This window comes from Eschscholzia californica, unplaced genomic scaffold (assembly GCF_041429995.1).
Source record: "Eschscholzia californica isolate CP2 unplaced genomic scaffold, dmEscCali1.0.p SCAF_1, whole genome shotgun sequence".
Taxonomy (NCBI): Eukaryota; Viridiplantae; Streptophyta; class Magnoliopsida; order Ranunculales; family Papaveraceae; genus Eschscholzia; species Eschscholzia californica.
The window spans coordinates 8074957-8087326 of NW_028238198.1; the positions used below are offsets into that span (position 1 = coordinate 8074957).

General features: G+C 38.0%; 1 protein-coding gene across 1 annotated transcript; it reads right to left on the minus strand.

Moving 5' to 3' along the window:
- Nucleotides 1-2811: 2811 nt before the first annotated feature.
- IYO (RPAP1-like, carboxy-terminal protein) lies at nt 2812-11428 on the minus strand. The gene is made up of 10 exons (XM_086640699.1): nt 11114-11428; nt 9989-10868; nt 8846-8973; nt 7904-8091; nt 7415-7520; nt 6992-7249; nt 6509-6703; nt 4113-6410; nt 3760-3969; nt 2812-3221 (listed from the first exon to the last, which is right to left on the minus strand). Exons 1-10 carry the CDS (start codon nt 11261-11263, stop codon nt 3027-3029), a joined length of 4608 nt encoding a protein of 1535 aa, XP_086496825.1. The 5' UTR covers nt 11264-11428; the 3' UTR covers nt 2812-3026.
- Between the last annotated feature and the right edge of the window lie 942 nt (nt 11429-12370).

The window sequence follows — 12370 nt, forward strand, 5'->3', positions numbered from 1 at the left end:
AAAAAATAAACTTAGAAAAAGTGATTTTGAGAAAAATCTAAAAGAAAATATTGAAGATTGTGATGACAAAGATAGTGTAAATAATGAAGATGAAGATGTGGGTAAGAAATTTTGAAGATATAAAGAGAGAATAAACACTAATTAAACATAAAAAAAAAATTGTTTAAGAGAAAGAAGAAAATTAGTAATGAATTGACAAGACTTGTTAGTTATTGTTTTTAGGACCATAAATAGTAGACAATTAAAGTCAGAAGGGTAAAACGGATAGCACAAAAAAGAGATATTAATATTTGACGGAAAAATGATTTAAGGGACTATTCTGGAAGCTGGTCATCTTTAGGGGGCTATTTTAGTCATTTAGTCATCTTTAAGCGGTCAAAATAGAATTAACCCTAATATTAAATCATGTGTGGTGTGAGAACATGTATCACACTATCAATATTAAATCATATGAACTGTTTGGAGAAAAGAAGTTAGAAATAATAGACTAGTCTTCAACAAATAAAATATTTCTCTTAAAAAAAAGAACAAATAAAATATTTGTCAAATGGGGATAAAAGAAAGTAATTTTGTATTGGTGGGAAACATAAATTAATGGACGGTAAGAGTGGAGAACATGGAGGAAGTAATAATAGTATGATCGGGATTATTATGGGGTTATTTCTCAAATGACTCCCTAATTTATGATCAGTTTTACGCGTGATCCTTTAGTTTATCGAAAATACTCAGATGATCTTCTTTTTGTCGTTATTGTCCATTGACCGTGAAGTTAAATTTTGAATTTCCAAATTAACCTTCCTTTATGTTAGATCACTTGATCGTAGACACCAGACTCTACTTTCCTCTGAAGTCCGATCAAACTTTCATGTAGCTACACGAGGTCTGATATTTGGAAGAATGATAACTATGACCTAAACCCTTAACCAATTGAGTGAAGCATTTTTACAAACACATGAGTAACAATTAACTTATTTAAAACTGAAAAATGATTACACTACTACTACGTGATTGGAAATTTAGAGCCGAGAAATATGAACTACCTGGATGAAGGTAGAGCAATAAAATTCACTCAAGCAATAAAAACTGAAGAAGAAATTGATGGTTGAAAACACAAATTAAGCTCACAAGAACTCACGAACCCTAAAACTAGATGAATCTAGAGAAGAAGCATACACTCGCCAGGTTTAAACTTAGTGAAGAAATTGGATGAAGTTAGAGATAGATATCGATTGTTGCCTTCGCGCCTAAAAAAAGCCCTAGTTTTTCTTGCAATGGTTAGAGAGAGAAAGACGGGGTACAGAAAAAGGAGAAATTACGAATTAAACGATTTTTTTTAGTTTCTCTGATTAATAAGGGGTCGCGGCTTTGGGGAATAAAAAAAATTCTCTAGGGAATAAATTCTCGAAGGAATCCAGATTTTTTTTTAAGTTTTCCGGAGAATAAATTTTTATAGGGAATGCAGAATACATTTTTTTGAAAGTTCTCCTCCATCTCATCACCTCTCTTTGCCACCTAACCTTCTCGCCACCTCATCATCTTCTCCGGCGAAGGTTGCCCGACAACCTTCAAACATAAAAAAAAAAAAAAAAAATATTATCTTTTTCCTCTCTCCTCTTTCTCTCTCTAAATTTTTTTTTTTTAAATCCCTCTTCTCTCTCTCTAGATCTGGTGAACCATATATGTCTAGATGGTCTGTGAACAGACCTTGCTGAAGGTCTGTTCGCAGACCATTAAAGGTCTGCAATCAAACCTTTGAAGGTTTGTTTGCAGACCATTGAAAGGTCTGATTGTAGACCTTCAACAAGGTATGTTCACAGACCATCTAGATCTGGTGAACCAGATCTGGTACAGAGAGAGAAGAGGGATTTAAAAAATAATAAAATAAATTAGAGAGAGAAAGAGGAAAAAGATAATTTTCTTTTTTTATGTTTGAAGGTCGCCGGCCGAAAAACTAGTCGGCCGGCGACTTTCGCCGGAGAAGATGATGAGGTGTCGAGAAGATGAAGTGGCAGAGAGAAGTGATGAGATGGAGGAGCCTTTTTTATAGCATCTTCTAAAATTAGAAGCCCCTTAGCAATAAAAAGAAACATAAAAAGTCAGTCTTATTTGAATAGTTTTAAGAAAATTCTTTATTCTCCGGAGAATTTTCTTTATTCCCCAAAGTCGCGGCCTTAATAAGGTTATTTTAGTCTTTTCCATGTATTTGATTATTTACAACAATTCCCTAGGGAGCTGAAGCCTACAAAAAGTTGATAGATCTTTTTTAACCAAAGTCCCAATTTTTTAGAATTTTGACCAAATTTCCTGTGTTTGTTTTTTCTCACAATCAGATTGGAAATCTCAAGGTTTGAATTGTTCCAAATTTAGTTTAAATTGTTTACTATTTGTTATTGACTCCTGATTGTAGGTCAATTTCGCTTTTTTTTTTGTTGCAAGAGGTCAATTTGGTTGCCCAAGTCAAATTAAACAATGAGGAAAAAACATTTAGAGTTGATAATCTAGTCTGTGATTAAAAGAGAACACATAAAACTTCACTACAATATCCAAAGTTAAGAAACAAGAGCAACAACGGATAGCTCAATAGGTAGTACGTGTACTCCAAACCCTAGGGTCCCAGGGTTCGATTTTCAACCGAAGTGAAATTCATGATTTATTAAACTTGGGTTATAAAAAAGTATAAATAAAGTAAATTTAAACTTAGTTGGCTTTATGCCCGCTCCTATAAAGATTTAAAGTTTATTTTTCTTATCACATCTTATGACTATCGTAGTCAATTTCCAAAAAAAAAAGTACAAGAATAAAGACAATCTGTTTTCTTGATTTTAAATGCATTTTTTCCGGAAATGTTGACATCGTACTGTAACCTATAACTACGTTTGTGTCAAAAATCCTGATATATATATATACCATTGCCAGTTTACCTTGTTATAATAACAAATCCCACCAGGCGACATCAGCCTATAGAGAAACCAGTTAGAGATCATAACTTACTTGGTGACTAACCATATGATTATTTATCTGTACTTCTAAGAACAGTCTCTGAGAACCTGCATATTACAGGAAGCCTTCAGTTTCTCGGCATGTGAAAGAAGAGACGAGTTTCCTTCACACGCGCCTCTTAACAACGTGAATCTTCTCTCCATTTCGCATGTGTCTAGCTTTCCATTTTGTTGCTGAGGTGTTCCTGGCTTGGTATATTGTATCAAGTCCAAAAGCATCGTCTGCAATGGCATTTTTACAAGATGATTATTATACAAGTGGCATAACATTTCAACGAATCGAAGAATAATATAACCTGTAACAAACTTATGCCGCCAAATTGCACTGAAAGTGCAAAACCCAAATTTCCACCTCTGCCTCCTAATTTTGCAAATGGTATAAACCGAAGTTCATTCGAGATGACCAATCAGAAACTTGTTTGATTTGCTACTTAGATATAAAGTGGGTGCGAGTTTAATGTTATCTTTCCAAGGCAACAGGTACAAATTTGGGTTGTCTAGATGCTCAAATCCCAACTCGCCACTAATAATCGCATATAAAAAATAATTTCGAGCTTTGGTTGGGTAAACATCTTGTCCTTAATTTAATGATTTTTACTACTATTATGATATTATCTGCTTTCTTCACAGAATCACAATTAAGTATCCATAATGCATGAAATCATGTACGTAAAATATGTTGCTTCTTCTAAACCCAATATGTAAACATCTAGCAAATTGTATGATTTCTATAATTAACTTATAATTGGTAAGTTGGTACCTCATGATGCGGCTTGCGTAAGGAATCACGAAGAAGAGATTTTGCCAGTTTGTTCCTCAGCGATAACTTATCATCAGAGTAATTGTGGAAAATGAAAGATGAGAGGTGGTGTAATGCCACTGTAAATGTGACGGATCTTCGAACTGCAGCTTTATCAAGGTTCCCCAACATCCATGATTTCAAATATGCCTCCAAAATTCCTTCATCATCCTGCACAATTTACACGAAACAGGAAAATTCCCTTCTAAACTTATATAAGGTTATAATTATCAACAAGGGATATTTTCCCCAAAGGTTACAAGTTCGAGAGAACTTTCAGATAAGAGGACAATAAAGAATATGTATAGGATTACCTCAGTTTCTAAGTATCCTTCAGCCTTGGCAAAACATTTCTCCAACGGAGGTAAGAGTTCAAGGATGTGAGCATTAGAAAGTGCATTCCAGGTAGCTAACCGCACAGGGACCTCGACAGAATGGTGTAAATATATAGCAATTTGCCTTCCAAACATCAAATCACCATAAGATATAGCGCCGAATTGGTCGATAAGATTCTCAATAAATGTGGAGTAACTCCCATGAATCTCTGACTGAAACTTCAGAAACGCTACACCTTTTGTTTCTTGTGAAGTGGGTTTAAGGCTGGAACTACGTCTTGATTCCTCAAGAAGTTGTCCGTATAGATCTTGCAAAGCTTCATACATGTCCCTGCTTTTCTCATCTTGCAGTACGCTCATTTCAGCAAGTAATAGAACAGATAAAGAATGTAATTTCCATACCAATGGTACATGATGAATCGGTGATGACTGCTTGTCAATGTCTGACAAAGTGGACATCGCTTCAAGACCACAAAGAAGGAAAAGTCCACTTTTGGCTAAGTCAAGAGCTTCATGGTTAGACAAGTGCATTTGATCTTGTATATTAAAAGTATTTGGAGGATCAAGAGCAGAAATATCGCCAATGGTTGAGATTGGGCTGAGAAACCAGTGTATAGGCAGAGGCAACCTTTGGTGCGCCCACTCAATTACCAAAGAAGTGCATTTAAGATCACTATCTATTACATCTGAAATATCTGAATCCTCGTGAATGGTATCAAGAGCATTTCCCTGCTTCTTCCTTTTCTTATGGCTGAGATCAACATTTTCTTCTACTACTTTAGTCTTCCTTTTCGAACACAACCATCTATTTCTGAAGTGAGAATTCAATATTTTCGCAAACTGCAAGTAGTCTTCTTCATTATATTCGAAACTAAATGGTTCGCTTCCCTTTTTACTGCGAATAAGTTGGTGAATGAAGAGATCGAAGTATTTCAGGACAGGGGTTTGGAGAAAGAAATCCAGTGCCTTTTCGATGATAACAGTATCCTTTGGTCCCAAACTTAGACATGCTCCAAGCACAGAATAAATCCTCTGAGTAGTACACGTTATGTCCTCAACTGTAGGACTGCTCTCCCCAAAGTCTATCTGAAAAGTATCAAGTAAGCCCATGAGCAACTTGGCCTCTGTTTGTTCCAATAAAACAACCAGGGACCAAAACCCTCCTCCAGAGGCACCCCAGCCAAACCCAACTCCTGGGGCAGTCCCTCCTCTGCCAAACATCTCAATAGCATGCAGTTTTTGCCAACCAGACGAAACTAATTTCATGATAGCAACTAGTAAATCTTGCAATTCGTCAGAAGACCATCTAACAATTCCGTTCTCTAGTATTTTACCCTCAATCGAAGAGAGATTTCCTAGGGAGGATGAATCGCAACTTCCTCTCTTAGCCATCTTGATTGATTTGTCAAGAGAAACTATAAGCTGGAATAGCCTATGAAGGCAACAAACAGAAGATAACGATATTTCGCTATCAGTATGAAGTCTCAAATGAGTTAGGTCCTTAAGTAAAGACCCTTCTTGACATTGACTATCATTGGAGCCTGAAATACTCAGATATCTGTTCTTTAAGATTTCTAGTCCAATCTTAGGAACGAACTCTGGCAACCATGGTATGCAACCTCCACCGTCACCTGAGACATTAGAACCTCGAGGAATCACTTTTGCAAGTATACTGGTGAGCAAGTGCATAACAGATGAAACCAACCACAGTAAACAGCTTATAGAAGAATCTTTAACGAGGAAGCTAATACTAGTCCTTTTGTGGCATCCAAAGATTTTTGAAAGATATGGATTGCTCTCCATGGATATCCACTTCAGTGCAAAATCAACCATTGGACTCACATGGCTCCAAGACCAACTTTCTGTATCGGAAACCGCAGATTCTGGGGTTAGCTTTTTGAGTTGTTCTACCGAATGAAGATTTGGAAGTCTATTAGTCAAAGCCTCAAGAACGACGTATACTTCCCTAGTGACGGAAGTGAATTCATCAAGGACACGGTTTTCGCTAAGTTTCTCAAATGAAGGTGGACTCAGCCACATGCATAGGGAGGGGAAAAATCCTTCGAAGTGCATAACGCAATACCCATACTTAATGCAGACACACCACAGTCGTAGTTGTTCAATCATCAAGGCAGACATGAGTGTGCAGTACTCCCTTCCTGATTGTATCCACTGGTCAATGGGAACAGGAGATTTATACAAATGCCACATCATATTCTGGAATATCCCCTTTTCAATGAAATGCCTGCAGTTTTTTTTGTCTGATTGAGCCAATACCTATTTATACACACATGAAACATGAGTCATCTTATTCATAATGCTGAAACAGTAAACCAAAAATAGCAAGTCAAATGGAGCACTGGTAACATGCTTACCTTTATAAGGGTAACTGATTTGATCTTAGAGGCAGAAGGATGGATGCTCAGTGTGCCTTTCCCAGTGAACCTGCTTACAATAATTTCAACAACCCTTGGGCATTTAATGATAGCATCAGCACAGGTTGGGGAGTGCCTGGCTAATCCGATCAGTATTGACAGAAGATATTCTTCTAAACCTGCAGCAGGATCAGTCTGAAGCCACAAGAATCCATAAAAATAACTTGTATTAGAATTTTTAAACCCAAACAAGACTGTATATAAGTTTATAAGAAAGATGATTAATGGCCCGTATACATTAGCGTTATAAACAACTTATTCTAAGTTTCTAACTGTTGCGGATAAGCAATGTCAAATCATGTATCTCCATTGGATTCCATCATCTGCAAGCTTCTCTATTATTATGGAGGAGACGCCTATAGAGGCTATAGTTATGAAAAAATGTAAAAATATATAGATAGATAAATTTATAGGTTATCGTACCTCCAAGAGATAGTATATTTTTGGAATGACTCCCATCCTAACCAGTCCTGCAGCAATATCTTGTCCAGCAACGACAATATCATCTTGAATAGTACGCTCTCCTTCGCTTTGGACATCAACTGTTTCATCTTCTAAAAGGAGAATATTGGAAGGTTTTGCGTTGTATTTCCAAAATCCTCCATGGAGAAATCCAACGTCAATCTTTGGCTTACTTCGAAATATAGGAGAAGTATACATTGCCTTCTCGCTGCCAAATTTCTGGGAAAAGAACAAAAGAAAGGAAGAAACAAATGATATAAGGTCTCCTGAGTCCTAATAAGAGGTATCTTGCGTAGAAAATGTTCATTTCATTAAAAAGAGAAGAATTCAGACGAAATAATAGCTACATGGTAGCAAAACCAGATCCCAAGAATGTAATTTCACCTCTGAAATATCGAAGAAGTGTTCATTCATATCACAACTCAGTACGCAATGGATAACTTTTACGCTAGCCAAAACTACAGAATCATGGGTATCGTCCAATGCCATCCTGCATGTAGTGACGAGTTATTACAATTGTCATTTACACAACAGCACCAAACAGTAATGTTTAAATAGCTGACTTAAGTGTGCGCACAACGAATACAAGTTTGGAATAAAACTAGCATTTGAGATTTGTACAAAATGAGTTTTTCATTCTATTACCGAACATATTGATGCCAGTGACACTACAGTTCCTGTATAGATTGTTGAAGTGCAGCATTATCATGAGCAAAATGATTATTTCTAATATTCAAAACTCTATTACAATTCATATAAAAAGCAGTACTAGCATTCAAGGTGTGCTTTAAGTTGTTTTTCCAAAAAAAAAAATTGTATCCAAGTGAGCTGCTTCAAAACTATAACTAAGGAAAAAAAAAAGCTTAAATTCACCTTAATGACAAAGCAAGGTCAGGTTCTGGTCCAAGAGCAAAAGCCCAGACAGCCTGCCAGTCAACAGACTTGTCTATCTGACTAGAATTTGTCATATCAACGCCAACTTCACTTAGTTGCATGTTACGTAAAGCCTTGTCAAAAACAGATGCAAGGAGCCGCAATGCAATGGCTCGTTGTCCCGCAATCTGAAACACACATTCAAACCAAAAAAATTGAATGTTACAACTTTCTATTGTCACGACTCACGAAGATTGCAGAAAAACGGAAACATCCACATCAAATAAATTTTTGATATGAAAATGCAAATTTCATAAAATTGGGTAGGTACAGAATGAACACAAGATAAGAACGCAAGCTCCTATACAAATTCATCCAACTGACTTGAAATGGATTAAGAAGAAATACGTGAAAAGGAGACCTCCTGTGAAGTTAATTTTAATAAGATAAATGGTCTTTTATCTCCTAAAAAAATAGCATAGCCATTCCAAAAGATGAGCGCTCTTCAAGCATGACGAGGGAACATCACATAATCTGTATGTCCCCTTACAAAGGAGCAATAGCAGTCTTTCCTTCCATTGACTCTAGGCATTGGGTACACGATAAATTAACTGTTTGATGGTTAACACCTAACTAATGAAGGCCTGCAGTTCTAATAAAGTTTGAACAAATTTCAGTAGAAATCCTCATGTTGGGTATTATGATAGAAAGCTTCATGAAGCGTACAATTGAGAGGGCAGAAAGACTGCAATTTGAATTTCCACAAGAAAGACAAATGAAAAAAAAAAAACTTTAGTTTCTTCTTGTTATTTCCAAGCACCAAAATGCCGGCGAATTCCAATTACTTTAGACATGAGAGTAGGCGAATGGTCCTTCTCAAAATAAATGCTAGTCAAAGGGAGTACAGTTATCAACATATGCAAAAGGAACTTGTAAACTAACCATGCTTCTACCGAGTGCCACTGCCTCTTTAATAGTGTACCCCACAGCACCAGGATCCCCTTCAGTTCGTAAGTAGTCACGTTCACCAACATTATCTGCGTTATGTTCACCACGTTCGGGAGCAATACCTATATTATGGATGGAGAAAAATCCAGTCATCTTCACAACAAGGGATGCATATTGTGCAATTAGCAGACTAACACATAAATACTCCCTACAAGCAACAAGAAAACTTGTAGAACCTCTGACTTTAAGCACAAGCCATCATAATCCTGATGCCTATTACCTTCAACCATTACTGTCGTATACCAAAGGTAATCTTAAAACACAATTGGTGATTTGTCACCACCCAAAGTGCAAAACAACAACAAATGGTGATTCGAACTGTCACATATAGCTCAGGTGTAGACTATGTAGTTGGTCTCGGCCGAGACGGCGGAGAATCTCGGGTCTCGTCTCGGTCTCGGCCCTCTCCCGAGACGAGACTCGGCCGAGATTCCGAGTTAGGGTTTGGCCGAGTTTCTCGGTTATCTCGGCCGAGACAGACCGAGACCCGAGACAACGACTTCTAATTTATTTTGGAAATTTTAAATCCTAATATTATACTACTTATTTTATTGAACTACTAGTCATTATGGAAGTTGAAGATGATGACTATAGTACTACTAGTCATTTAACTTATTAGTTTTGAATACTTGTGAAGTATGAACTTCGTTACTAATTTTATTGAACTATTGAAGTGAACTATATAATAGGATTTCGTTTCTGATGAATGATTGGAGTAATTTTATGTTTATAGTCCAGAAAATTATGAAGTAATGAAGAGCCAGGGAGTTAAACTTATTACTTAGTACATATTACTTATGATTAACTATACATGTTGTCTCGACCGAGAATCTCGGTCCGTCTCAGCCTCGTCTCGGTCTCGGCCTTCGGCCGGACCGAGACCGAGATCAACTACATAGGGTGTAGAACCTAGTTTCGGAAACTAAATACAAGATGATAAGAAACATAATTGAACAGGTATTTGTCTTTGACTGGGCATTTGGGCAACTGAAAGGTAAGGAGCAACAAATAAGATTTGAAAAAAAAATGAACTAATAACAATAGAAACAAAAGAAGTTGTGAGAACATAACAAGTACCCAAAACATCCCCATCCAAAGAAAACCTTAACATCCGTGCAGCCTCAACTCTCTCACTCCATTGATTCCATGCTTTGTTGTTCGACGTGCTTGATATTTTGATTCTGCTAGTATTGGACGCACTTTTTACATCTTTGGCAGATAATACTGGTGAAACATGGGAGGTTTTACCCTCTTCTGTCGATGAACTTTTGCTCTTCTCAACTTTATTGAATTGATTCTCATCGTGAAGTGTACCCGGCTGATGACCAGCATCCACATTAGATTTTAAATCTTTACGCATGCCTAATTTGCTTTCTCCTCGCCTCTTCAACTTCAATAACAATTCAGGATTCATCTTCTCCATTATCTCAGCCCTTGCTTCTTCAATCTCACCCGGTGACATTTGTTGTAACCGAGCACGATTATCCTCATCAATTTGATCCCGAAGAGGATCAGAAAGTTGCTCTGGTACAGGAAAAGAATCCAACCTAACTTGTCCTGCATTCCTCACTGATGATTCTAAAACCCTAAAATCTGAACCATTTTTTACTCTTTCATCATTACTTGTCCTATAATTACTTGAACTCATACTTTCTTCATACATATCACCCTCATCCATTATATCAACTTCTTTCTCTACTTCTACCTTCACCTTTTCTGTAATCTTCGCTCTAGTTCCAGTATTTCCTTTAGTAATAGAAGATTCTTTCTCCTTCTCTTGTTGAATTAGGTTTCTCCAGTTGCTAAAATTCAAACTTTTCTTTTCTTTCTTCTTTACAGGAACAGCAAAATCAGATGAAACAGGTTTAAAATCCATCTCATTAGCTCGTTCATCATCATCTTCAATGTTATTTCTATCGTCAATATCCGTTGATCCACCTCCCAGAGGAACCCAATGCTGTAAATAAGAAAAAAAAAATTAACTAATAAAAATCTCAGAAACCCTAATAAGAACTAACTTGAATAACCTGTACAAAGAATATTGAAGAGTAATACATACCCTAGGTATGAATACTTTTGAAATTAAGTTTTATGAAGTTTGATGTTGAAAGTGAGTGCTAAAGAAGCAGATGAAAGGAAAACTGTTTATAGAGACTAGAGAGAGAAAGTATAATACTGTTTGTAGAGAGAGTGAGAGCTTACAGGGCCATGGGAGCGATGACGAGCGACGGGGAAAGGAATAACGGAAGGAATGGGGTGAGATAGAGAGGATTTCTTGGTTTTTGATTCCGATGATGAGAAACCCTTCTCCACTATACTTCCCACAAGATGAAACGGCGATGAGTCATCCATTTTCTCCGGGATCAATTTCCAGTTCCTTCTCAAAAGGTTTCAGTTGGTTCTGGGTTTTGGTGTGTTTTTTCTAGACTTTTTATTTATTGGAGGAGAAGGACACCCGCTAAGTGGACGCTTTCATCGGTTAAGGGGAAAGTGCTTACACATTGGATTGAGTGGGACGGTTATCTCAAGGAGTTCAAAATTAAGAGCATATGTCCACCACCCTCTTAAGCCCATGAGAACGTGCGATTGAGTTTCGGTGGAAAACCTAAACCCTAGATCTGGTTTAGGTCCCCAAACCAGATCTAGGGCTTAGTGTGACGCCCTAAGCCTTAGCAGTTGCCGGTATTGTCTCCGCTTTAACCACCCAGGCCCAAGCCCACACGGGTACGGGGTTTTGTTCTTGGCGAAGGCACCACAAGCCCACCCAAAAGGCCTCGGTACTTACTAAGCTTGAGCTTACACATATAGCCCAGTCTCTGGACACTCTTGTGAGCAATGTGGGACTATTACAATCCCCCACCCTCAGCGAAGAGTCGTCCTCGGCTCTGATACCACTTGTGACGCCCCAAGCCTTAGCAGTTGCCGATATTGTCCCCGCTTTAACCACCCAGGCCCAAGCCCACACGGGTACGGGGTTTTGTTCTTGGCGAAGGCACCACAAGTCCACCCAAAAGGCCTCGGTACTTACTAAGCTTGAGCTTACACATATAGCCCAGTCTCTGGACACTCTTGTGAGCAATGTGGGACTATTACAATCCCCCACCCTCAGGGAAGAGTCGTCATCGGCTCTGATACCACTTTGTAACGCCCCAAGCCTTAGTAGTTGCCGGTATTGTCCCCGCTTTAACCACCCAGGCCCAAGCCCACACGGGTACGGGGTTTTGTTCTTGGCGAAGGCACCACAAGCCCACCCAAAAGGCCTCGGTACTTACTAAGCTTGAGCTTACACATATAGCCCAGTCTCTGGACACTCTTGTGAGCAATGTGGGACTATTACAATCCCCCACCCTCAACGAAGAGTCGTCCTCGGCTCTGATACCACTTGTGACGCCCCAAGCCTTCAGTTGTGGGACTATTACAATGTGAGAAACCCTTCTCCATTTTCTCCGGGATCAATTT

Bases quoted from the DNA above. Each gene is read 5' to 3' on its own strand.
- IYO (XM_086640699.1), bottom strand. From the start codon at position 11,263: ATGGATGACTCATCGCCGTTTCATCTTGTGGGAAGTATAGTGGAGAAG. The intron at 10,869-11,113 runs GTAAGCTCTCAC...TCTTATTTACAG, and splicing joins GTCATCGCTCCCATGGCCCT to CATTGGGTTCCTCTGGGAGG. The intron at 3,222-3,759 runs GTACCAACTTAC...ATGCCATTGCAG, and splicing joins TACGCAAGCCGCATCATGAG to ACGATGCTTTTGGACTTGAT.